This window comes from Microtus pennsylvanicus, chromosome 11 (genome assembly GCF_037038515.1).
Source record: "Microtus pennsylvanicus isolate mMicPen1 chromosome 11, mMicPen1.hap1, whole genome shotgun sequence".
In the NCBI taxonomy this organism is placed as follows: Eukaryota; Metazoa; Chordata; class Mammalia; order Rodentia; family Cricetidae; genus Microtus; species Microtus pennsylvanicus.
Genome location: NC_134589.1, coordinates 45612586 through 45639590, shown reverse-complemented (window position 1 = coordinate 45639590; position 27005 = coordinate 45612586). Strand labels below are relative to the sequence as shown.

General features: G+C 53.3%; 1 protein-coding gene across 2 annotated transcripts; it reads right to left on the bottom strand.

Moving 5' to 3' along the window:
* On the bottom strand, window positions 1-27005 carry Doc2b (double C2 domain beta). Of its 2 annotated transcripts, XM_075991616.1 has the most exons (9): window positions 26442-27003; window positions 17497-17576; window positions 13070-13144; window positions 11395-11504; window positions 11179-11305; window positions 7847-8004; window positions 4594-4675; window positions 3578-3674; window positions 1-3145 (listed from the first exon to the last, which is right to left on the bottom strand). In XM_075991616.1, exons 1-9 carry the CDS (start codon window positions 26812-26814, stop codon window positions 3009-3011), a joined length of 1239 nt encoding a protein of 412 aa, XP_075847731.1. In that variant the 5' UTR covers window positions 26815-27003; the 3' UTR covers window positions 1-3008. The 2 variants fall into 2 exon arrangements, with proteins under 2 accessions (XP_075847731.1, XP_075847734.1); XM_075991619.1 differs by lacking the exon at window positions 13070-13144 and having other exon boundaries at window positions 26442-27005.

Genomic DNA, 27005 nt, shown 5'->3' with positions numbered 1-27005 from the left:
TTGGATACTAGCCTGGTTTACAAGTGAGACCATTTCAAAAAACAAAGAGTACATGCAACATGTAAACCCCAGTTGCCTTTCGCTTGTGCCCTCCAGATCTCACAAGGAGTCCCCCGGGCTAGTGCGATCGCAGTACAACGTTCCCATTTACTTTGAATTATATATCGTTTTAAATATTAACAAATAAGACTTAAAAAGGACACCTTCGGGAAGGTCAGATGAAAGTACAAAAATTGTGTCGTGGCGCTGCAGTTTGAGGATGTACTCTGCAGCCGTCACGTGGTAGCAAAACCGTAAGCAGTGTACGAGTCCGCGTCGACGACAGCCGGAGTCCATGCATCGGGAGGTTCACTTGGCTGGAGGACAAAAGGGCCAGACATGCTTGGCCCAGGCTCGACTCGTAGGCCGGCCGCGGAGGTGCAGCTCCTCGTTCTCGCCACTAGAGGTCAGGAGGTCACCGCCTCAGGCTTGGAAGACGGGCCCGTTTGGGGATTGGCTAATGGTGGCGGTGGGCACCACCAGGATGAGAGGTGGATGCCGAGCTTCGGGAGACGCCCTGGTTACTGACCCGACTTTGGAATGACCTTTGTTTTTGGTATCAAATTTCCTCTCTGCAACGCTGATGGACCAGAAGCAAGAAACCCGTTTGGGGTGAAAGGATGAGCTGATTCTGAACTTCTCAAAGGGCATTCCTTTAACACAGATGGAATGACCCAGGGATTTGGAAGTACTCCAGGGCCACGGGAAACTTCCATGGATACTTTAGTGGGCTCCTGCTTGGGCACTAACACGTGAGCCAATTGGGTAGAAGCCCCATCTCCCACCCTGTCTGTCCCTGGGGTTCACAAGGACCTTCTCTGAAGCTCAAGCCCCCCAATGCCTGGGACAACAGAGGGATCCAGGTTCTTCCACCTGAGCCCTGTTCTCTTGCTGGGTCCCAGTCACCTCATGTCTAGTAAACACTTCTGCATCTTCAGGAGGCTGCCAGGCTCCTTTCAGAACATGGCTTCCCAAAGGGCAAATACTGAATTACTCAGAGCTCAACCAGGTGCGTTGAACACCTTCCTCCGGCCCCCATAAACTCCGGTTTTTAGCTGTGTGGGGAAACCGGCAGCCTTGACACTTAAGTCCCTTGACCTCAGACTGGGGGCAGGCAGCTGAGTTCCAGGGCTTGGCTCTGGCCTTCTGGCAAACTCTAAATGGCACAGGTGATTTCAATACCAGCTAGAGGGCGAGGAGGCGGGTAAAAACAAGACTCCTCTGCCACAGACTTCAAGTCTCAGCGATTCAGCAGGGAAAGGAGCCTTACCCTCAAACAGTTAAAGGCTTTGGAGTTGTTTTGTTTCAGCTCCTCCCAGTTTGGTGGCCCTAGAAGTTTTTCAACTTTTCTGAGATCATTTCACTTATAAAATGGGCTGACCAAGCCACCCGCCACACAAGATGGTGAAGATTCAATAAGGTGCCTGCCAATTCTGTAACATAGGCAAAAACCTTCTCAAGAAGGAAATCCAGTCTCTATAAGCAACAGGTGGGTACGTAGGGAATAGAGACCTATTTTCCCTGCCAAGTGGGAAAGGCTGGTGAGTGCTTGGGATTGGAATCGTGACCCGGGACCCTGGCTCCTTATTTTAGCTGAAGGAAGGTGCTGGGCTTAGGGCAGGACATCTTCCCTCTCAGGACCCCCAAGCCTTGTTACCCAGAGATGGGTTGAGCAAAATGGGGCTTTGGAATGATGGTAGAACTCCTTAGTTCTTCGTTCCTCCTCTCTTCCTGGAGCCCTAGTTGGCAGGAGACATTTGGGGGCTTCAAGATTGAGATGTGTCCCACCCTATCCCAGAAAGTAAGGTCAGAGCTCTCAGCTCCGGAGGGCAGAAGCCCCACCCCCACCCTTTCCCCCAAACAAGGTTCTGTCTTCCACTGCTATTCCTGAAGGCAACCCACTGTCTTGATAGGTCCAGGATGCCTGCCATGGAGTCTTGAGGGACCCAACACCAGCCTGAGCTGTGGAGATGAGGAAGAGAGAGGTGGGTGTCTCTCTTCATGCTAGTAAAATTCCTTTCTCTTCTCCCTGAAGCCGAGGGAAAGAGATTTCTGCTGAGAACAGGAGCAGGGTGCATTGAGGCCCCTTGGGAGCAAGATCAAATGGGAGAGCTTGGGTTTGAACAGTCAGCCTCAGTTTCCCTATAGTGCTTGTACACATCAAGCCCAGATCCTGCCTAAAAACCTAATGCTGCCCCAGACCAACCCCAGATCCCCACCCATGACTGTCCCAGTCCTGACACCTACCCCCAGGCCTCCTGCTCTCCGTATTCGGCCTTCTCTTAGCTTCAGAGCCACAGCTGGCTTTTCCAGGCCGTGCTGAGTCCTGACTCCCCCAAGATGCCCAATCTGTCCTCACCCTCTGGCAGTCAGCGGTACCCACAGCCCCTGCAGACAACTGGCTGCTCCTGTATGCCTCACCTCTTTGTGGTAACGTGTTCACCCAGATCCCCTGCTAGACAAGGACTCCCTGCCCCAGGGGCTCGGACTCTTTCTGTCTGTCCATCGAAGCCTGGCGTGAGTAAGTTGGGAGCCCCAGTTGACTACATGGCCTGTCCTAGAGTCCTGGGCTCCATCTGCCCGTAGTCCTTCCCTCTGGGGTCTCCAGGCAGCCAGAGTACCCCCACTTCTGTGCTTGCAGCATGTGTTCTGCCCCTTACCTCCCCAACAGGTCCTCACCCTAGATAGCCCTTCTTCTGGGCGGAGCTGAGGGTGAGGACTTCTTCCAGCTCCAGCCCTCCTAGGCCCCAGGGGATTGAAAAAGGTCCAACGTTGTGTCTTCCTGTCCCTGGGGGGCGGGGGGCTGGATTCTCTGTGGCCTCCAAGCAGGGGCTGCAGTGGCTATGTCCGAGCAGACAACCTGGATCTTGCCCATTGTGAGGGCCACAGCCCTTGAGGGCAGCTGAGAAGGCCCAGGGCAGGGCCTGTGTGGGCTGGGTGGCATGGGTGGGTGGCAGCAGATGGGGCAGTCAGTCGCTGAGCACAGCTCCCGGGAGCTCGTTGGTGAGCGTGTGCCAACGCTCAATCCTTTTGTCCTTGTTCTTCAGACAGTCAAACCAGTGCTTCAGGCGCTCACCCTTGGCGTTGATACCCAGAACCACTCCGCCTGTGGAAGAGGCCGGGGCCACCAGGGACTCAGCAAGCCAGTGTCTGGGCCTCCCTCCTGCCCACCCGACCAAGTGGGCATATTCTTCCTCTGCCAGGGACCAGAGCAGTGTGGGGCAGGGTGCCATGACACATATTAGGGACGGAAACGGGAAGGGCTGCAGTGGCCCACTATGCACCAATGTCACACCCACCAGAAGCTTGTGGTCACCTGGGCTCTGAGTTCAGCGCCAAGTGCCGATCACTCCCAGGCCCCCCACAAGCGGCTTTGAGCCCTTCCTAGGCCTCCTTCCCTCTCTGGGCCTGTCTCTTGTCACATGAGAACAGTTTGGAGAGTGTTTGAGGTCCTACTCACTAGGGGTAAGTGGTTCTTGGACCCATATCTGCCCAGAACAGGCACACGGCTAAGCAGCATTTCCCTTGTATTCCTTACCGATAAAATCATTGGATTTTCCAATGTCATAATCCCAGACAGTGACCTCCAGGGTCTTCTTGGCCAGGTCTCCATGCTTGATCTCATAACAGAACTCCTGCTGGCCAGAAGAGGGTGTTAGAGCCAAGATCACATGGCTGAGGGGTCTGTGACGTGCTGAAGGATGGCGCTGGGCAGTGTGGGATACCCTCTGGCCAGTCTGCCCACTTCCGCCTGGTGGGAGACTAGCCAGGCCCGCCCTCCACTCACCTGCCCTTCTCTCCCAGAAGCTGCTCCCAGATGCTGCAAGAATGCTTGGCTGCAATTAATCGTCCAATAGAGTTTTTGTCATCCTTCCCTTGTCCCCTAGGGCTGGCCTTGCTATCTGATCTTTCTGTGAATCCCTGACCAAGAGTGAGGCCTGAGGCATTCTGCCTTTCTTCTTAGTGAAGACCCCGAGATCTGTGTGCCGCCCTCTGCTCTGAGGGCCTTCTCATCTACAAAGTTCAAGCTTGAGAACTGTGCAACTGATTTCCAAACAGAAACTGCAAAGAGTCCCACAGTATTTCGGTAAGTTTACGGCTGTCTGTTGACGGCATTCACAGCTGTCCTGCCGCACCTGCTGGGTGTCTTGAACCCTCACATTCTACCTAAAGTGTCCTCCCATGTTCTCCACACCTCCCTTCCCATCCCTGTCATCTAGAAGGGAACCCAGGGGCTGCTCAACATTCTCTCTTTTCACCCCTACCTCTATCAACAAGACCTTTTAGAAGGTTCCTTTGTTCCATGAGCTTCCCCATAGCCAAGCAGTCTAGGGGAGCCTTACCTACCATAGCTGAGGAGCTTCCCTAATGCTGAACAGTCTAGGGGAGCCTTACCCACCATGACTGAGGGCTTTTTCTGGGAGCTGCTCCCCATCCTCTCTTACCACTTTCCAGTTCCCACAGTGCCCCTTTGAAAACCAGGACCCTTCAGACCCTCACCCAGCCCAGGGGAGCCCCACAACCCCTCACCAGTCACCCCCAGCCTGGCCATACCTCATTGAACTCTGGGTTTAGTGTTTTCTTTTTCACCGCAGTCTTGTGTTTGGATTTCTTGTCTACATCTGGCTTCAGGTATCTGGAATGATAACTGGGGACAGTTAGAGGCCGGGCAGAGCCGTGGACTGCACATGGTGCTAGCACACTGCTACGGGACACAACCCTGGTGACTTGTCCTAACCCTGAAGTGCCAGTCTGCCTACCTTGGGCAACACTGAGGTGGCTGCATGGTCACCTGAGCACACCTTCTGAGCGTGCCCAGAAGAAGAGGATGTGTCTTTTCTCTGGAAATCTGATCTTCACAAAGTTCACACCTCCCACAGGAAAGCTAGTTTTGAAAAGCAGTTTGTCCCTTTTCAGGAATTGTTGTTAGGTTTTTTTTTTTTGTTGTTGTTGTTGTTTTTTTTTTTTTTTAGTGGGGGCAGGGAATGGGGAACATTGCAGTACTGAACCTGAGCTCTCATGCATATAAGGCAAGTGCTTTAAACTGTTCTTAGCTCCAGCTCCAAGAGCTATGAGCTTCCACAGTGCCCCCACGCCAGATTTACTAAGAATTCACACACCATAAACTCCATTTTTCTCAAGGGTAAAATCCAGTTTTTCAGCACATCCCTCGAGCTGGGCAAGCCTCTCTCCTCTGTAGGAGCCTGGAGGAAGTTCCTCTTTTGGCAGTTCTCAGGGATGACCCTCCAGGGGCGGGAAAGCTTGTGCCCTGCCCTCCTTAGGCTTTTCCTTTTTCTTTTCAAGACAGGGTTTCCCTGTGTACCTGTTACTCTCATGGAACTCACTCTGTAGACTAGGCTAGCCTTAAACTCAGAGATCCACCTGCCTCAACCTCCCAAGAGCTGGGATTAAAGGCGTGAGCCTGGTCCCTCTTTAGGCTTTAATCTACTTTAGGTCCAGAAAGTCCAGGTGGCTTGCCCAAGGTCGCGGTTGGCAAGAGTGGTGCTTGGAAGCCAGGCTCAGTCTCCTTTCTCCGCGACAGGGAGGCCATGCACAGGCTGGGGATGCAGGAGGCCTCTGAATTCTCTTTTGCAAAATCTCTCACCCTGTCCACGCACAGACAATTGTGTGACAAATGCCTTGTTTCTGCTAAGTGTGCTCTGCTCAGTGGCTGGCACTGGGGACCTCAACACAGTGGAAGACTAGCTTCCTAGAGGTTTAACTGTTCAAAGTCATGCTCACAATAGTCAAGGTTCTTGCATGCTTTTTGCCAAACTTTGCCCACGGAAAAACTGAGTGCCATTGTTTAGAAATCCTTACTGGAAGCCCAGCAGGCTGCTGGGGCTTTGTACTTGCTGCCTGAGCCCACCCATGTGAGTGTGGACACTAACCCCCTCCTGCCCAGTACGCAAAGACTGGAAGGGAGGAAGGATTCCTACAAGTTGTCCTCTGACCTCCACGTGCACGAACATTTGCTGTCAGTCTCCTAGGACGGCTAGGATAACCCTGAACTCCCAATCCTCCTGCCTCCAGTTGCTAAGTGCTAGTATTGCAGATGTGACAACCACATCCAGCTTCAAGTTGAGGTTCTGCTGCATACACAATACCAGCTTGTTAAAACAGATCTTAGAAAATGCATGCTAATAAAGGTTGGTGGGAAGGGAGGGGAATGAAGATATATATGGACACAGACACTTCTGGATTTGTTTTGTATCTGTCACATAGTTTGCTACACAGCCTGGCTTCCCTGGCACTCCGTGTGTAGCCCAGGCTGGCCTTTAACTCCCCACCCTCTACCTCCCAAGTGCTGAGGTTTCATGTATGCACAGCCTTGCCCAGTTTACAAATTACATGCTAACAGTCGCTTTACACACAATCATCCAAAGTTTAAACAACCTACATGCTCTTTAACTGGCAAAGTAACAATGAACCCATGCTTTACATACATGCGACTAACAATGAACTCATGCTTTACATACATGCGACTAACAATGAACTCATGCTTTACTTCATGCGACTAACAATGAACCCGTGCTTTACATACATGCGACTAACAATGAACTCATGCTTTACACACATGCGACTAACAGTGAACCCATGCTTTACATACATGTGACTAACAATGAACTCATGCTTTACATACATGTAACTAACAATGAACCCATGCTTTACATACACACGACTAACAATGAACCCATGCTTCACATACATGCTGAAAGCTACACAGCCATATCAAAGATGAAGTATCCGGTGCATATACTCTGTGGGTGGGTGAACTTGGACAAAGCACCGTGCAGGTGAAGCCTGCCTGAGGCAGCATCTATCTGGTGTTTGATGTGAAATGTGGGAAGGGGAACACTACTGGGAAAGCTAGTCTGAGGTTGCCCAGGGCTAAGGAGCTCCTGGGAAAAGAGCAAAACAGCTGGCCTAGTGCACATAGGGAGACCCTGCCTCAACCCCTACTCCTCACCCTCAAAGAAAAGAAAAGGGAAGAAACTTCACCATTACTCAGAGATAGGTAACAAGTATTGATGTGGTCCCAGGGGCAGGGAGGAGCTCTGAGCTGTCAAAGTATCCTGCTTCCGTCAGTTTGCCTGTGCAAGTCAGCACCGAGGGAGCCCAGGTTTGGGGTCACCCTTCATACAACCTGCAGTTGGAGTTCACCCAGCAGATTGGCACTGAACACAATTTTAAAATGTTCACGCCATGTTGGGGTTCTGCATCTCATTTCTGTCTCCCGGGGAAACGGGGTGTGACAGGTGCAGGTGACTCATGCCGCTGACCCTCCAATCCTGCTCCACTCAGGAAGGCCAGCTCCCCTAGTCTCCTGGCACTGGCACTGGCCCTGCGTCCTCCTCCAACTTGCTTGTGAGCCTGGATCCCTACTGACCTTGCCTCCCTAGGCTCAGGTCTGACTCTAGCTCCACAAGTTCATGTGTGGTGGTTCACACCTTCAACTGCAGCGGCCAGGAGGTAGCAGCAGGATCTGGCTACACAGTAAACTCAAGGGCAGCCTGCTATACACGTGACCATGTCCCCCCCCAACAAAAAGAGATGACTATTTTCTCTCCCAGTGGGAGACCCTTCTGCAGGCTTCAGTTTCCTCATCTATGAAATGGGATGACTGCACGTAGCTCCAGAGTCAACAACAACAACACACAAAAGAAAACACCCTGGTGAATAAAAGCCCCGTTGCTCTGAGGCAACCCTCTTAGGGCTTGTCACGCCGCTCCAGTGCTGGCCATGGAGGACTCTAGCTCTTCCTGGTGAGCAGGGGAGTCAGGCACAGGCCTGGGCGCACACTCACGTTTTCACGTAGGGGTCCGAGTAGCCATTAGCGTCCATGGCAGCCAGGTGTGCACAGCGCACGATGCCCACCAGCAGGCCCTGCTTCTGGGAGCTGTACTTGAGTGAGATGAGGATGCGGCCTCGCTCCTCCAGGGACTTGTCCTCTGCCTTGTCCACCTGCAGGAGAGGGTCGTCACTCCGCCGTCCTTGTCTGCTTCTACCTTCTTGGCTAAGCAGTGAGGCCACCCATAATCTCACCCACTAGTGTCTACTTGCTAGTGCTCAGCTAGGCTTGGACATACAGGGATCTACGGAACCCGGGGGCTGGGGGTGCAGTTCAGTGGTACCCACTTGCCTGGCACAAGTGAGGGCCTTGGCGCCATTTCTAGCTTGGAAAGGGAGGAAAGGAGACAGGCAGGCAACTTCTGTGTCCTTAAGTAAATTTTTTCTGGAACACAGTCTGGCCATTTCCATCTCTGCCGCAGATGTTTTTGCCTACAGCAGAAGTGGGTGGCAGCGACAGAGAGGGCCTGGTCTTTAGGGCCTGATGCATTTGTCATCCGGGTAGGAAGCCTGCCCCAGCCTGCTCTACCTTCTTCACACCCAAGCCTTCTCTGTGGACTTCAGCTCTGAGCTGGTGCCCTCTTCCATGTCTTTGCTTAATCTCACCTACTCCCGGAAATGTTGCAGGGTGCCCCGGCCCCCAGCCTGAATGACAGAGCTTTGCTATCTTCTGAGCCCCAGGCAGCTCTGGGAGCCTGGTAAGAGATCCACTTCAGGGTGAGATATTACCTCTAGGCCTCCACATCTCCCCCTCCATGTCCTGACAGCTAGAGTCTGTCTTCATTTCCCATCCTCCCCCAAAGTCACCCAGACACGCACAGTTGGAAGCCCCGTTCCCTGAGCGCCCCTCCTCAGGGTCTGCCAGGCTCTTCTATAGGTTCAGCCTTTGCCTGCAGCTGTGCTCTGCTTGGGGCTGACCTGAGTTCCCACGTGGCCAGGTCCAAACCTCACTGGAGATGAGAGAGTCCCGTGAGGTGAGGAAGGGAGGCCTGTGACCCACAGGCCTTTCTCCGAATTTCATGTCCAGAGCAGACATGGTTAATTGATCCCAGCATTCACTCAATTCAGACACAGCCTTGGCTTCCTTCTCAGCCCAATGCTCAGACAGTCATGAGCAATGGTGCAGATGTGGGAGCCTGGGCTCTGCATGGAGTACATACGAGCAGAGATGTTTTCAAGGGCAGATGACACTACCGTACTTTACACTGTTGCGTCTGACCACCTCTTAACCAGGTATTTAGTTAAAATAAGTAGTATAAAATCTAAAACCACCAACTGTGTCCTTATAACCACAGTGGTTATCTCAAACGTCACTCCTGTGGTCACTGTGTATCTCTAAGATAGCCAATGAGCAACATAGCAAATTCAGGGGAGGCATAGCAATGGCCAAAGTATGTCTCAGGAACATTAACAACAGACAAGCATTCACACAAATGTACACACATTTACACACAGTATGCACATGTGTACATTCCCTACTTATTCATACATTCATGTACACAGGGAGTCTTGGGTTTTTTGTTTTTGTTTGTTTGTTTTTCAAGACAAGGTTTCTCCATGTAGCCCTGGCTGTCCTGAAACTCACTCAGTAGACCAGGTTGGCCTCGAACTCAGATCCACTTGCCTCTGCCTCTCAAGCGCTGGGATTAAAGGCGTGCACCACCATGCTCCACCAGAGTCTCATTTATATCTGAGGTCAGAACTCATGGACAACAAAGCACCACAGGCGCTGGCCATGCCTTCCTGAGGTGTAGGCCATTTAGAAAATTTGGGTCACCCCTGGCAAGTGACTACCACCACATCAGTGAAGGTTCTACCCACTGCATATCCATGCACCGAGTGGAAAGTGGTGTGAGAAAACAATCTGAGAGCGCCTTGCACCAAGGTAGTGTCCCAGCCACAGGATGGATTCCCAGGGCTGGGGTCCTGGGCTCTACACCCTGCCAAGCCTGGTGTACAGGGGTTAAATGCTGGACTTCCTCCTCATTGCTGTTCCCTTGGCTCAGGAATGGGGGAGAAGTCATATCCTGAGCATTGGTCAGCGGAGGGCTTAGCTTGTCTCTCGGCCCTGCGCACTGGGGCTCCCCAGGACTCTCAGAAGGAGAGGTGAGAAGAGAAGGTGAGCAGCAGAGTAGCTGGACAGAAACAGACACCAAGACCCTGGGAGGGCTCAGTTGCTGAAGGCAACTGGGCCAAACTGGTGCTGACATCACGGTGAACCACTACAATGTCTAGGAGAGAATTATGCGCTGTCACCTCTGGGCATTCATGGCTCTCCTGGCCTAACATGTCCCAACTGAACTGCCCCTAGTGAATGGTTCCGTCCTCCCTCTGTTACCCAGGCCCCAGACCTGGAGCTGCCCTGGCAGGCAGACCTTCGTCCCCATTCAGCCCCCATTCTATCTGGTTCTTGGCCCCAGCCCTCACCTCTCTCCTCTCTTTGCTTCTGGTCTTCTGAGCCCAGCAGGCAGGGAGTCTCTTAAGGTGTCACCATGCCCTGCCTCGTGTCACAGACCTGAGAAAGCTGAGACAGGAGGATCAAGAGTTCGCTGCCAACCTGGGCTACAGAGCAAGTTCAAGGCCGGCCTGAGGAACAGAGCAGGACTCCGTTTCACACGAAAATTAGAGGCCGGGTGATGGTGGCGCACGCCTTTAATCCCAGCACTCGGGAGGCAGAGGCAGGCGGATCTCTGTGAGTTCGAGACCAGCCTGGTCTACAGAGCTAGTTCCAGGACATGCTCCAAAGCCACAGAGAAACCCTGTCTCGAAAAACCAAAAAAAAAAAAAAAAAAAAAAAAAAAAGAAAATTAGAAGGGGGTGGGGAGATGGCTCAGTCAGTCAAGTGCTGGCTGTGTAAGTTTGGATTCCTAGCATCCTTGGGAAGCTGGGCATAGTGGCACAAATCTGTAACCACTGGGTGGAGACAAGAGCATCCTAGCTCACTGGCTAGCCAGACCAGTTAGTGAGCACTGGGCTCAGGAAGGGACCCTGTCTCAAAAGCTGAGGTGGAGAGCAATTGAGGAAGCACTCACGGTGATGGCAGTCCTACACATTCACACACGTATCCACTGCACACACACTCACATAGACTACACACCCATACACACACACACACACACACACACACACACCACTATACACACGGAAACTTTAAAATTCGTAAACATAAAAATTTAAAAGGGCTGAGGGTAGCTCAGTGGAAGAGTGCCTAGAATATATCATCAACGCATAGCAGAAGCTCATAGTAAACTCCCGCTGGCTGGGGGGCCAGACCCTGGCTCCACTCACCGGTAGCTGCTTCTCCAGGCAGATGCTGAATGTCTTGGTGTGGTTGGGCTTCAGCTTCTTCAGGGGCACGCGAGTCTCGCCGATGAACTCATTGTGGCGGAATTTGTCCTCATCACACACGGAGATCCTGGGGGTGATTGGCTTCCACAGTCAGTGGGAATTCACAAGTGGTAGGGTGTCCCCGGATGGGGTGGAGGCACGGGGGCCCTCACCCACCTCAGGGTCTTTCGGATCATGTCCTCGTCCGTGATTCCGTAATAAGTGAGGGTCTCGTTCCATGTGGGGTTCAGAGTGTTCCTCAGAGTTTTTGTTCTGAGCTTGTTTGCCTAAAGAGAGAGAGGGAGGGTGATCTTATTGGTACTGAATGAGTGTGGCTGAAAAGCTAGCCAGCCTGCTCCCTCCCCATGGAGATGCTACCTGACCCAGTGGGGGAGACCTGAGGCAGAAGGTGAAACTAACACTGTTAATTAGTTAACTTAAAAACAGCAGGCTTGCCGGACGGTGGTGGCGCACGCCTTTAATACCAGCACTCGGGAGGCAGAGGCAGGTGGATCTCTGTGAGTTTGAGGCCAGCCTGGTCTACAAGAGCTAGTTCCAGGACAGGCTCCAAAAGCTACAGAGAAACCCTGTCTCAACCCCCCCCCCCAAAAAAAAACCACAGCAGGCTTAGCAGGGCAGTGGTGGTGTATACCTTTAATCCTAGCACTCGGGAGGCAGAGGGAGGCAGATCTCTGTGAGTTAGAGGCCAGCCTGGTCTACAGAGAGAGTTCCAGGACAGATTCAGAGCTACAGAGAAACCCTGTCTTGAAAAACAAACGAAACGAAACGAAACTACCCAGCAAGCTTACTGGAGACATGTGAATGGCCCCTGTGGTCACAGAGGTCTTTGACAGCAAAAGATAACCAAGAGAGACAGGATCACACAGTCGGGAGCTCAGCTGGCTTCAGACACAGGTCGGGGCCTCAGCTGGGGAAGTAGTAGCCTCTAGTTAAAAAGGAAAGGGAATGGCTGTTCCCAGAATGGACCAGCCATGGCTGGCATCTTGTCTTCTAGTACAGTCTCGCTGACGACCAGGAACAGGGAGGCGAGGAGTGTGTTTAAATGGCCAAGCTGTGGAATTTGTTGAGGTAACCACAGAAGTAATGTGAGGAGCATCCTGACCCCAGACCCTGATGACAACAGCACGCTAGAGGTGACGGCTATGGGGTGGGCAGTTGCCATGTTTACTCATTCCCATTAGGAAGTTGAAGTGTTCAGTTTAATAGGAATTAGTTTAACCAAAGCTGCCCCCACCCCATTACAAAAGAGTTCCATATCAAGACTGGCCATGTTCCCAAAACTGGACCCCTTTCCTGGATCACCTGGTGTCCCCATCCTCCCCTGCTGTACTCTGACTGATGCTGCCTGGGATCCATACTTTCCTAGTGAAAGCCTTGTGTTTGCATCTGCTTGCTGGGCCACCCTGAAGGGAAGCAGGAACAGCGATTCTGTGGTCAAATACACCAAGCTAATGCTACCCACTCAGTCCCCTTATGAAGCCACAGAATGGCCCGTCAACACACTGAGGGCTCTGACAGGTCCTTCCACCAAGAAACCTCTGTAACAGTCTTTCCTTTTTAGGAAGGTGTTATGCATCCCTGACTGACCTGGATTTCACACATCTGTAGACTCACAGGGATCTGCCTGCCTCTGCCTCCTGAGTGCTGCAGTTAAAGGTATGTGCCGCCACACCTGATCCCATAGAGTCTTTTGTCCCCCTATATAATATGAACCGCAGGCTAAAATGGCTTCCTATGAAATGTAACCTGGATGTTCTCAGCAGATTGGTAATGGACTCATGAGGTCCCAGGGAGGCCAAGCCAGTGCCATGTCTGGGGCAGAAACCCTCACCTTGCTGGCTCCAGGCAGCAGGTGTAGTTTGACGTAGGGATCAGCCAGTCCATTGTGGTCCATCGGCTTCAGGCCCTGAGCAGAAACCAGAGAGGATGAGAGCTAAGAGTAAGGACGCCAAGTGCCTGCTGATTGGGCCTCCTCCCTGGCATCTTCAGTTTCCCTGAAGACGGGAAGTTCTCAAGGACCAAACAGTGCTGGCGTAAGCTTCCCTTCTCTCGGCCCCCTCCAGGTCCTTTCACTTCCTCCCTTCTGGACAACTGAACCCAGAGGACATACTTCACTGTAAACTTGGGGAGGCCGGTCTCTCTTCCCACTTCCCGGATGCCACCCCTTGTTGGGTCTTTCTTCTCTGACCCAAGTCTCCATGATTTGGCTACATACTCATCCTCAAGTTCCTTGTGGTACTTGGAAAGCACTTTGTTCCGAGTATGGGAGGCCAGCTGAGACTGCCATTTCCCTCTGCCTTTGCCAGTCCGTGTCCCTGAAGTCACAGGCTGCCTGCCATGGAGGGTCCTTCCACAAGGTGGCACCCCTTGCTAACTTTGATTTTAGTTGCCAGCCCAGGAATGTACAGCTCAGGGGAGGGGCCCACAAGGGCCTCAGCTAACCTGGGAATTGTGTACTCCTTTAGAGGTGAAGGCCTGCAGGGGCTGGGGAAGCAGCAGAGGGGTGCATGGCCTACATTCCACGTGGGTGAGAGAGGGATGGCTCTGCTCCTGGCCACATACCCCAGACCTTTGGCTCTACAGGCTTGGGCAAGCTTCCACGCAGGGCGCCCACCCAACATTTCTCTTCTGCTGTGGCCCCAGGCCTAGGTTTGGGAGTTAGCGGACCAGGCATTGGCCGGCTCAGCTTTATCCCGGGTAAAGAGCTAACAATTCCCACAGGCTGGAGGGACACAGACGCAGGGCTGAGGGTGAGACTTCCCTCCCTGCCCCACCCCCCGGGAGATTTCAGAGAAGTAGCAGGGGTAAGGGTGGGGATTTAAGCCAGGCCTCAGGGTACAGGGGCTTGACCTGGAGGCTGTGTGTGTGTGTGTGTGTGTGTGTGTGTGTGTGCGCACGCGCATGTGTGTGCCTTGGTAAGGGTGGCCATTCACATCCTGCTCGCTTTCCCCTGCTAGCTTCTTACCCCCAGGCAGTAAAGAGCAGGTGTCCTGGGGAGCTGATGGCCCAGCCTGAGTAGGGGACAGCTGAGGGCTCCTGTTTCATTTCTACAATTCCTGCACGCCTCATGTTTACAATGTTTCACTATTTCTCTTTTTCCTTGTATACCTTTGAACTGGGAGGTTAACCAGAGATACTGTGGGTCCCACTTCTAAGGCCCTGGAGCACCCATGCGGGCTGGTTGGGGGAGGGGCAGCTGCTGCGCTAAGGTGACAATGGTGCCTGCTCTGCCCGTTGGGTCCCCTGCCTGTGATGTGGTCCCTGCTGTTACATCCACATCCTTCTACCTGGCAGGTACCTGGCCACACACTGAGCTAGAGGCAAGGGCTGGTGGGCTCAGCTCAGTTCCTACACTGACTCCCCTAGCTCAAGCAGCCTCGCTTGACCCTACAGCATGGCAGGGTCCCCTAGAGGAGTACGCACAGCCCCCAGGAGCTGACCCAATCCAGCAGAGGGGGCAGGAGGCTGAGTTTGTCTCCGGCAGGTCCCATCAGCTTATTGTGTTTCTAAGGGATAAAAGCAGATGCCCCTGTCTTAGAGAGGGGCAGGGGAGGTGCTCTATGGGATGGTACTACCGAGGGGACAGGAAGGAATGGCAGATTCCCTTCAAACCAAGTTTCTGTTGTCCCTACACATCCAGAGGTTACTGTTCACCAGGCATTTGGGAGTGGAACTTTCTGGATAGTCAAAGCTGAGGCTCTCAGTGCTCAGCACGAAGAAGAGGGACAGACACCAGCTGGTGAGATGACCTGGTGCAGAGGGACAGAAACTGTATGACTTTGTGCCTACAAGATCCCTGGAGACAGTGGAGAGGGGCAGCTTGGGTCAGGCAAGGAGAGGTACGGAGTTTCAGTCTGGCAAGCTGAAAGGGCTCTGGGATGGACAGTCATGTAACACAGCCATTTGAGTGGGCTCAGCATTCCACTGCTAAGTTTCACATGTGTGATATTTTTATCACAATTAAGAAGCAATATTGTGGGGGCTGGAGAGATGGCTCAGAGGTTAAGAGCATTGCCTGCTCTTCCAAAGGTCCTGAGTTCAATTCCCAGCAACCATATGGTGGCTCACAACCATCTGTAATAGGGTCTGGTGCCCTCTTCGGGCCTGCAGGCACACATGGAAGGAATGCTGTATACATAATAAATAAATAAATATTAAAAAAAAATAAATAAAAAATAAATAAAAAAAGTAATATTGTGTCAGGTGATGGTGGTGTCTACGCCTTTAATCTCAGCATTCGGGAGGCAGAGGCAGGTGGATCTCTGTGAGCTCCACGACAGCCAAGGCTACACAGAGAAACTCAGGGTGTGACGGAGTAACATTGGTCTTTCAGCACTGTGGCTCTTAGGGGTTTTGTTGGGCACTGTTTGGAGGGGAGTGCCCAGGTCCACCCGTGGACAGATGCATTCTCACCTGGAGGGTGCGGGTGACTAAGAATCCTGGTTAGCTGTATATCAACCTGGTGCAAGCTAGAGTCATTGAGAAGAGAGCACCTTAACTGAGAAAATGTGCCCACCAGATTGGTCCGTGGGCAAGCCTGTGGGGCATTTTCTTGACTGATGATTGATGTGGCAGAGCCCCGCTCACTGTGGGTGCTGCTACCCCGGGCTGGTGGTCTGGGCATGTGTAAGAAAGCAGGCTGAGCAAGCCATGTGGAGCAAGCCAGTTAGCAGCACTCCTCCATGGGCTCTGCATCAGCTCCTGCCTCCAGGTTCCTGCCCCAACTTCTCTGGATGATAAACCACAAGCAGGATGATGAGATAAACCCTTCCCATCCCAGGCTGCTTCTGCTCAGGGTTTTATGACAGCAACAAACAATGAACTAAGACACCAGGTAAGAGTGGAGCCTGAGAAGTCCATAGTCAATGGATTCCCCAAGAGGTTCTGAGTGGGAGCCCTGCTTCAGCTTACACTCTGTGGATCCCCTTTGGGGTCCCAGTATTTCCCAGGTCTGTCCCCTGTTTTGTAGACATTTACAGAGAAGAACAGGGCCACCATGGTTCAGAGGCCTCTGGTCTCCTGCTTACACCAGTACCCATGTAAATCTGTGCATACAGGCACAGAGACACATACCCACAGACAGACAGACAGACAGACAGACAGACAGACAGACAGACACACACACCCCTGCTGCAGGGAAGAAGACAGCAGGAACCCCGGGCTCTGAGATGGGGAGGAAAAGCTGGGAAAGCTGGGCTCCACTAGAGTGGTCTGACTGCTGGCCCCCAAGCACAGAAAAGCTCTAAGCCAGGAGTGGGGAGGAGGGGCTCTGCCTGGCACTGCAGCCTGCCTCCCCATTTCCAGGCAAGGGTCACCAGGAGTTCTGCTCTGTTCCCTAGGCTATCACAGATTAAAGGTGCCAATGGAGTGGACAGAGACCAGGGAGGAGGCCTAATGTAGACCATTCTCACACTGGCCTTCCACATGAGTGACCCAGGCTGGGTAGGGGTATGGCACTGGTTGTCCCTCTAGGCAGGCACAGAGCCAAGGGCAGCCCCTCAGTGGTAGCGAGGGTCGGAAAGAAGCTGCAGGTCGGGGATGCTGGGTGAGGTCTAGGCCTGGCAGCACTTGAAGCCACTCCATGGGTGTTGGGCTGGCCCAGGCCGTCCCACAGCCCCGCCTGGAGTCTCTACTGACCACATAGGTCCTTACCTTTCGGGAAAACATCAACTTGGGCACCTTCCTCCCAGAGGGAGCAGTGTAAGGGGGACAATGAGGTTGAGAACATGGGACAGATACAGGTTCAAGAGCAGATCTGCAGAGGAGCCCAGGGGAAAGGCCCTGGCCAGGCCATACTGGGTCTGCAGATGACCCTGGCTCCTCCTCAGCAAGGCTCATGGGGCGTCTGATGCTAAGGCCCAATGGCTACCACCCTGCCTGGAGACTTGCTGTCTTCAGTGGCACCTGCGGCTTTCATCATAGGAGCTGCTTAGGGGCTGGAACTTCGGAGTGGGGAGATCTAGAGATGGTGGCATCCAATCATCCTCCCTCTCCCGGCCGCTGTAAGATAAGCCCTCCACCTTCCCCCTTCTTCAGGGACCATTCCCAGGCTCTAAAAGCTGCTTGGCCTTCTGCCTTTCCCACTGTCTCCTTCTGAAACTCCTTTCCCCAAATGCTTTACTGTAACTGGGCAGGGCCAGTCTGGGAAATGGGCAGCTGCACTCCACACAGCAGGGACACCAGGAAGCCTGGACAGAGAGGATAGACAGGACCCTGCCCCCTTCCTGAGGCTCGAGCTGGGGTTGGTGCAGGGCTTACCTTGGCCTTGCTAATGGTGCAGTGCAATGCGTTGTTCTCCTGGTCATAGAGCAGACTGAAGTCCAGGGTACCCAGGGCGGCTGTGGGAGAAGGAGATGTAGGTCAGCACCAGGTGGATGGGGGGAGCAACACCCTCCCCGTGGGGCTTCAGGAGCCGCATTATCGTTACTTAACGTGCGTTTATTTGTGCATATGTGTGCACATACATGTGGCAGGATATGCATGTGGAGGCCAGAGGAAAACTTGCAGGGGTTAGTTTTCTTCTTCCACCATGTGGGGTATGGAGCTTTAATTCGGGTCACAGGAGTTGGTAGCTGAATTGTCTCGTTGGCCCAACAGTCACATTGCTATCAAGATTAAAAGATTTATTTGGTGGTGTCTGCTTTTAGTCCCAGAACTTGGGAGGCAAAGGAAGGTAGAGCCCTTTGAGTTTGAGATCTACAAAGTGAGCTCCAGGTTAGTCAGAGCAACTCTTTTTTCAAGACAGGCTTCACTGTAGTTTTAGAGTCTGTCCTGGAACTAGCTCTTGTAGACCAGGCTGGCCTCGAACTCACAGAGATCTGCCTACCTCTGCCTTCCGAGTGCTGGGATTAAAGGCGTGTGCCATCATCACCTGGCATAGAGCTACTCTTTAAAAAATAAACATATAAAGAAATGAATAAACAAATAAAGTTTATTTGGAAGAACCATAAGGCAAATATGTCCATCACAGTCCTTAGAATATGTGAACATGGGAGGATGGAGAGACAGCTCAACAGTTAAGGGCACTGTCTGCTCTCCGAGGTCCCAGGTTCTGTTGCCAGGACCCACATAGTGGCTCACAACTATCTGTAACTCCAGTTCCAGGGGACCTGACTCTCCCTTCCAGTTCGGTGAGCACCAGGCATTACACTGCTACACAGACATACATGTAGACATAATAACGATATAAATAAAATAAATAATAAGCAAATAAATAATTTAAAAAAGAATGTATGATCAGGAATCTGTGGAGAAGCTGGTTTCCTGGCATGCTCACATGGGGCACAGGTGAGAACCCCTGGCATAAACCCCAACACGACCGTCTCTGCCCCAACGGACACCAGTTGTCTCCAGCATGTCTTCAGGATGCTGCACAAACTAAAAGGTAAAATAATTTTTTTGTGTCTAAGTGGCTGGAATTAGTTAAAACAAGCAAAATACGGTTACAGCAAGGCTTAGTGGAACCACACGGGGACGGCAGTAGCGCCATTTTAAACTACACAGATGACTTCCGCATGGAGAGTAAGGAAGTGGATAGACCCACAGTGCTGAGGACCGCGGGCAGCTGACTTAGGGTGGAGGCACAGGTTCAAACTGACCATTGCTAGGCCAATCCACAGGTCTCAGAAATAAAGCAGAGATGCAGACAGGAATGTGGTTCAGGGGCAGATCACTGGCCTAGCCTGCACTGGGCCATCGGCTCCATCTACAGCACTGCAAAATAAAACAAACACTTCAAGTTCTACCAAAGACAGTAAGAGTCTGCATGTGGTAACAGCGGTTGGCTATTCACTAACTTTTGGGCTGGGAAATCTAGCTTAGTAGCAAAGGCCCTGGGTTCAGTTCCCAGCAAGAAAAGTTATCAATAAAGAATGTTACTGTATCCAGCTCAATGGCTGTTGCTGTGACAACAGAGCAGCTACAATATGTCAACTTTGTTATCTATCTCTCCCAGTGAAACACTAAGCCCTCAGATGGACAACATCCTGTCGCTGTTAGATGAGGAGGTTCAGGGATTCTGGGCGGATCACCTAAGTCCCAGGCGTGGTAACCTGATCACAACCAGGTAGGTGGCTCAGAAAGGGGCTCTCACCCGTTTTGTGCAGTCTGTCCTGTTCCATGGTGATGCTATTTTGAACTAGACGGCTTGGGTGCCCTTGCCTCAGCTTCTCCCACACAAGTAATGACACACAGTGGTATGAGAAGGCAGAGGATAGGCTCCAAGGGGCTGCAGGACCTGACCAGCCTGAGTGGCTGACTGTTGATTGAGCCCCAGGTGACACTGTAGCTCCCTGGTCTCCTGGTCCTGAGAGATCCTAAGTGGGCAGTGACGAGCCAGCTGGGTCCTCATGCTGCTGCCCCCAAGTCTCTCAAGAGCATCAATAAGTTCCAAGGGCCAGGCAGAGGATGCAGCAATAATTGGGTTCAGCTGCCACCTTAGGAAAAGCCACTTGCTACAGCTGGGGCCTGCCATGTCCTGAGGGTTCCCAGCAAGAGAGCCAGCAGGGTCTGAGTGAGGGAAACCTTTGAAGTCCCCAGACTACACATGCTTAGATAATTTCCCAATCCCTGATTTGTTCCCAATTGCTGGACAGGTCACAACATTGTCTGGTGAGCCAAGAGAGCTTCAAAAGGGACTCTGGGCCCAGTGTAAATTGGGCCATCAGGGGAGGCTTCTTGGAGGAATTGATGCCTCACCCGAGAGAGGAGAAAACAAAAGATAGCAGTTGGCCAGTGGTATGAATGACTTGGAGGGGACATTATAACCACAGGCATCTGGCAGGTGGGGGTTGATGGCTGAAGTGAGGCCAAGATGAAGGAAGGGGTTGGCTGGGACTCTGTCCTCATCAGGATACTGCACTGGATCCTAAGTAAACACACATCAGGACAGTGTCCGCCTTTAGTCACAAGGGCAGGCCACATCATGACAGCCTTTGTATCTGGAGGGAGGTGGGTCCATCCAGGGCTCTTCTCTTCGTTCTGAGAGACATGTAGAACTGTGTCAGGTGCCCTGCATCCCAACGAGGTGATGCTCTTGTCTCTTTCTAGTGCAGTTGCGAGTGTGGAGGATGACATCTGCTGGTGTACTCTGCAGGTTCAAATCGCAGCTCGGCATGTCCTTGCTGAGTGACTTCAGACAGTTTCCTCATCTGCAGCCTGGAGAGAACTCTAACCTCCTTCTGGCACGTGGGGCTTGTCAGGTGGTTACAGGAGCAGCAGACACTTCTAGAGCTCTGAGCTTGCCCCTCTAAGGACTTTCTGGAAGGGACTGCCCTAAACTGGATCACCTTCTCCCTGCCTTTGGGAACATGGTATAGAAGCCATCACTTAAGCTTTTCTGCATAAGCAGAGTCATTGCTATGACTAACAATGATTCTGCTATGGGTCACAGTCACAGTGAGACAGAAGGATGTGAAGTGATTACCCCACCGGGGGTCCTAGGTAGTACCTCACTTTCCTGCTTCCTCCCTTTGCTCCTGCTTCTGATAGCACAAACAGCTCCTTTCTCTTGTAAACCAGGTAATAATAGTTAGAACTATGTTTAGACTAAGAGTCCCTAGATCTGGAATGAGCTGCAAATATCTTCTCCTAGTGGAAAATGCATGCATTAGTGAAATGCATGCCCTTTGCTGCCACATCCTCATCCTCAGGGGAGCAAGTGAGGATGCTGTGGGTGAGAATGCTACAGAGGATACCATAACTGAGGATGCTGAAGGTAAGGATGCTGTGGAAAAGATGTTGTGAGTGAAGGTACTGTGGGTGAAGATGTTGAGGGTGAGGAAGCTGCTGGTGAGTATCTTGAGGGTGTAGATGCTGCAGGAGAGGATACTGTGGATGAAGATGCTATGGGTGAGGATGCTGAGGGTGAGGATACTGTAAATGAAGATGTTGCAGGAGAAGATGCTGAGGGTGAGGATGCTGAAGATGAGGATGCTGTGGATGAAGATGCTGTAGGGGAAGGGAAGATGCTGAGAGTAAGGATGCTGCAGATGAGGATGCTGTGGATGAAGATGCTATGGGTGAGGATGCTGAGAGTGAGGATACCGTAAATGAAGATGTTGCAGGAGAAGATGCTGAGGGTGAGGATGCTGTAGGTGAGGATACTGTGGATGAAGATGCTATAGGAGAAGATGCTGTAGGTAAGGATACTGTGGATGAAGATGCTATAGGAGAAGATGCTGTAGGTGAGGATACTGTGGATGAAGATGCTGCAGGAGAAGATGCTGAGGGTGCAGATACTGTAGATGAAGATGCTGTAGGGGAGGGGAAGATGCTGAGGGTAAGGATACTGCAGATGAGTATCCTGAGGGTAAGGGTGTGGCAAGGTACCATTGCCTTTACTGCAGCCACCCCGCTGGGTTTCTGCAACATCATTCTGCTGAGCTGATGGCTTCACATGACAGTCAGTTTGCATGATGTCCAGTTTGGGATACCTGTTCCCTGATGACTTCACTCTGAGTACACTGCCTCAGGCACCTTGGGATCAGCAAGCAGCAGGTCAGTGTTTATGGTGGAGTCACTCAAATGGCTTTGCTGTCCGGTCCCTTCCCAGCAGGAAGGATTTGGTGTGATACCACATGTTACAAGCACATATTCTGAGGTGTTTGCCTGTATCCCAACCCCAGAGGACAAGTCCGGGAACGTGCCTCTTGGGACACTAACATCTGATACCACCACCAGAGAAGAACAGTGTGCCTGGTGTGTGGCCAACAAAGGACTGATGAATGTCTGGTGCCACTGAAGTCCTAGAAGAAATTCTACCTCGTCATCAGAACATCGGTCACCATTTCGAGAGACTGCATGTGTGGAGGAGCTGTCTTAGGGAACACATGACCCCAAGTTCATCCTTTCCATTTATAGAAATGAGGTTCAGAGAGGGGAGGTGGCCAAGTGAGGGTGGCCCCGCAAAGCTGGGGATTCTGTCTTAAAAAGCCTAGTGGCTTCCTGAAAGTTTTCCTTCCCTGTCCTGAAGATGCAGCATCTTCAGGAAGGGAAGGGGCTGGGGGCGTGGCTCAGCAGTAGAGCCCTGACCTCACATGCACAGGCCCTGGGTTCTTGCCTCAGCAATGGGGCAGGGGAGGCAGGGATAGGATAGGGACTCACTGCTAATCTGAAGGGCCTGGGCAGAGTGGCAGTGGTGGTGGTGGAGGGAATGGCAGGGCTCAAAGGACAAGAGAGAGTGTCTTTCTGTGAGCCCCAGGATCCTGAGGGCCCTGCCCTCAGCGCCACTCAGATCACGTGCTTTGATGAAAGTTTACATCTTTGGAAAAATAATGAAGGTTGGTCACTAATGGGCCTCTGAGAGTTGTCACCGGCTTGCTGATAATTATAGCGCTTTAATGGGGCTAATTCAGAGAGAATCAAGCTCAGGTCCCTGTTGCTTCCTCCAAGGCTGAGTGTTCCCCAGCAGGGCCTATGCAGACAGGCAGCTAGCTGGCCATGACCTTGGTCTGTACTTGAACTCACTCGACCCATTCACCCCTGGGAATCAGAAATCAGTCCTTTTTGTTTTGTATTTGGAAGAAAAATGTCAGCCTCTAAAACAGTTTCTCTGGAGCTGAGGGGATGGCTCAGTGGGCAAGGGTACTTGCTTTGCAAGCCTGATGACCCAACTCCACAAAGTTGTCCTCCGAGCTCTGCATGTGTATGCTATAGCACAGTGCACCCCTTCACATCACACATACACAATTATAAATACAATAAAAATGCTTTTTTAAATTGGCATGAAATCACAGAAAATTACCAAGCCTGATTCGAAAGCACTTCATAGGCGAGGGAACTGAGGTAGCGCACTTGGTAGGCACTGTGGGGGAGGCCGCAGAGGAATCAGCGATACACCCTTCACAGAGCCTAGAGACAGATTCAGACCGTAGGCTTCTCCTCTGACCTTCCCTTCAAGCTGTTCAAACTTTTATCACATCCAGGACAAGATTTGACCGCCTTGATTCCCCATTTAAGCCTTTTACTTTGACCTCATCCTTCTTCCCTTTGTATTTCTGACACCTTGGTTCCTCTGCTGGCCTTCTTCCCCTTCCCCCCCCCTCCCAGTTTCAGAGCAGAGGCCTCCGTGGATGTTTGCCTCCCTATCCCTTGCTGAGTTTCTGTGAGCATCCTAAGACCAGAGACTGTGTGCAATCCAGCCCGTGCTCGGCTCTCTGTGACCCCTGTACCGCGCCTGACATATGGTTGGCGCTGCACTGTTGAATGTGAAATATGGCAGAGGTCTGGTCAGAGCATGACCGAGGCTCACACAAGTTCCGGGTGAAGGAAGAGGCCATATAAACCAGTGACTGGAATCTGCCCATGCCCAGGAGAACCTTCCAGGCAGACCCAACAACGGTTCTCTACTTCACCCTTGCTCCAGACCTCTGTGGGCACCCGTCCTGACCTAGCTGAGTGAGTCATTTGGGAACACAGACACGTGATGCAATTCTAGCCAATGAGACAAAAGGACAGGTCTCCTGGGAACTTCTAGGAGAGATTTTTCTGGATCCTACACATGAGAGTAGAAAACGTTTTTTTTTTTTTCTTTTGGTTTTAAATCAAATCTAGAACCTTGTGATATGTGATGCCTGGACCCACAGCAGCCACCTTGGGTCACGAGGGTCCTGCTCAGTTGATGGAGAGTGACAGCATCACTGTGACCATGTTTCACAGCTGATGTTCCTCACCCATATACCCTTGGGAATAGGAAATCTGCCCCGATTTTCAGCCCAAGAGGGAAAGAGCTGGCTGAGCAGGACTGACAGAAGCCTCATCACCGGGGATGCTGGAAGGCTGCTCCAGTGTGCCATGGTGTCTGCAGCGGGACCTTTGCTCCCCTGCTGGGCCGAGCTCCTCTGAATTGATTTCATGGTGCTTGCAACCCAAAGCCTCTTAGTCAACGCAGCTTTGGGGTCCAGGTTCCTCTGTAGATGGGGAGCAGGTAGCTTGGGACATGCGGAGCAGAAGCCTAGGGTGATGCTGCATCTTCTTCACTGGCCTAAGCTCAGCAGGGAATGAAGGGTGTGTGTGTGTGTGTGTGTGTGAGAGTTGTGTGTGTGCGTGTGTGTGTGTGTTGTGTGTGTTTATATTCATGTGACCATGCTTGCACACTTTGAGGTGACCAGCCAAGGAGGGGTTTAAAGAGGAGAACAGGGCCAAGCAAAGAGGCTGTTTTTATCCTCCGCTTGGACAACAGAGCAACCGCCCTCATTTCTTTTCGTCTGAACAGATAATCCAATAATTAGAGCAGCAAATAGCATAACCCTGGCTAAAGCCATAATGAACCATCTGGCTTGAATCACTTAGGCTTATTCTAAGGGATCTGGTTGTCAGAGCTCGGAGGGTGCACAGCTTGGGTACCAGGTACAGAGTGGTCTTGCTCTGTGCTTCCTCACCCATGAGAGCCACAGTCCTCATGCTCTCAGCCCGATGAGATGCAAGCCTCCTGGCTCAGCCTCGTATCCACTTCCTCAGCAATGCGACCTCCAGGCCTCTTCTCCACACTTTGTTAATGTGTCACAGTGATCTGGGTGTGGCCAGCCCCCAGGTTCAGCTGAGAGAGCTGTATCTAGGACCCTGCTCATGTGAGCCTGTCCCCAGCTAGGACACCTGTGGCTGAGCCCAGAGCCTCAGCATGGTTCCCTCTGTGCCACCCCCAGCCACTGAAACAGTATCGAGCAAACACTGTGGAGCCGACTAACAGGAGATGGGGCTTCTGGTTTGTTTTAGTCTTTGTGGTGGGGTTTCAGGTGAGTCAAAAGGACTAGGTTTCTCCCTTCTAGGCCATATGTCATCCTCTGGGCCTCTATGGCATCTGGAGTGTGGTCTGCAGCTCAGGCACAAGCTGTATCCACCTGCTCACTCCCCGGAACCACTTCCTAGCCTCTCTTCCCAGGATGGCTCTGGGTCCCCCAGGAGGGTGACTGCGGTCCTAGTTAGAGCCTCCCCAGAGGCCTGTCAGCCTGGATCCTTGCACAGAGTGCCAGGAACTGGGCAAGGGAGTAAATCCAGGGCACAGCTCTGTAGACTTTAATAAATTCTGCCCACCCAGTTTTCCGCAGTCTGCAGGACAGCAGAGGGTGAGGCCTGCTCTGTGCTTGGGGGTAGGGCCTTGGTGAGAGGGTCCAGGCCTAGAATACACGGTGTTCTCAGGCGGGGCTTGATCCACCTCTGTTGTTGATGGGCTCCCTGAAGCGAAATGCGGAGTCTGTTGCCAGAGCAGCGCGGTGAACTCCCATCTTCAGTTCAGAGGCACAAGTTATGCCGGGGAAAAGCCAGGCCCTTCCCTAGAGGCCCTGGGAAACACCCAGGTCAGGCACAAACCACCACTGTCGCACCAAGGAGGAGCTGCTTTTGCCACGGGGAAGCTGGTGTGAGACCCCCACACCCCACAGTCCCATGGCGACCGTGACTAGGTTTTGAGGCTGGTTCTTCAGGTCTAAGTGAACCAGCTTGGAGTCACAGTTGGGCAGGGGCTCTTCCATGACGCGACCCCCATTTTCACCCCCCAGTAAATCCACTGGACTCCAACTACAACCTATTTCCTCCTTGGCTTCCCGGATGGTCCCCGGTGGGCCGGCCAGGCACCCCCAAGGACCACACAAGACGCCAGAAGTGCTCCTGGCCTGGCTTGGGAGACCCTGGTGTCCCCTGGGGCTAAGTCCCAGACCCAGGCTGGGGACCCTCCTGCCTCGGGAAGCCGGCGTAACAGGTGGGCGGAGGTCCGCGGCCAAGGCCAGCGTTGCGGTGGGGTCCGCGGACGCGGGAGGAGGAACCGCCAAGGTTTTTCCAAAGGACAAGCGGCTCGCGGTCCTGCTCCTCGGCCCGCGCACCAGCAAAGCCGCGGCGCTGCGGGCCGCTGGGCCCGCCCTAGCCGCCACAGGGTCCCCAGCTCGCCGGGCAGCCACTCCGGGCGGCCCGCAGAGGGCTCTGGGGCCGGGAGCTACCGCGCGGCCCGCAGCAACTGGTGTCTTCCCGGGGCGCAGCTCCGCCCTTCCCGGGAACAAAAGCCGCCGCCCGCGCTGAAGCTCCCAGAGCGCGGGCCGGGAAGGGGTGCGGGGCGCGCTCAAGGGAACGGAGGCCCGGAAACGGGGCGCCCCCAGAGGACGCCCCCAAACTTCCCTGCTCTCGCGTGCGGGTGTGCCGGGCGGCAGCGGCGCATGCCCTATGGGGACCCGGGAGCGGGGAGGGGGCCAGCAGCGGGCGATCGGGAAACTTACTGCAGTCGTCCGACTCATAGCCGTCGGCGTCCGGCTCATCCTCGGGGGGCTTGGCAGGCGGCCTTGCGGGGCTGGGGCTGGGGCCGGGGCTCGGGCTGGAACCGTAGGCTCCAAAGAGCTGGTCCACATCCTCGTCGTCGTCGCGGCCGCCGTCGGAGGGGCTGCGGGGGCCGGCGCTGGCTGCGGACGGGCGCGCGGGCGCGTCCGGGGGTGCGGTGGCGCGGGGCGCGGCGGTGGGTGGCAGGCCCCGCGGGAAGCGGGGGAAGTAGTCGGAGATCTGTTTGATGGGCCGAATGGGCCCCGGGCACACGTCGATGGCCATATGCTCCTGGATGCTGATGGTCGCCTTCTCCCCGCGCCGCCGGAGGGTCATGCAGGCAGCGCCGCGGCGCGCGGCCCGGCCCGGCCCGGTATGACCCCGGCCCGGGGGCAACTCAGCGGGTCCCGCGGGGCTCGGCGAGGGCCGCGGGCATCGCCGGCGTGGCCCCCGGACGGCCCTGACGCGGTTGCTGCCTGCTTGGCGGCGGCTGGTGCGAGTGAGTGTGGGGCCGGCAGCAGGGGGCG

Excerpts from the sequence above, each read along its gene's own strand:
- Doc2b (XM_075991616.1), bottom strand. The coding sequence starts at position 26,814 with ATGACCCTCCGGCGGCGCGGGGAGAAGGCGACCATCAGCATCCAGGAG. Across the intron at positions 11,306-11,394 it reads ATGATCCGAAAGACCCTGAG|GATCTCCGTGTGTGATGAGG; the intron begins GTGGGTGAGGGC and ends AATCACCCCCAG. Across the intron at positions 4,676-7,846 it reads TCGGACCCCTACGTGAAAAC|ATACCTGAAGCCAGATGTAG; the intron begins GTGAGTGTGCGC and ends TTATCATTCCAG.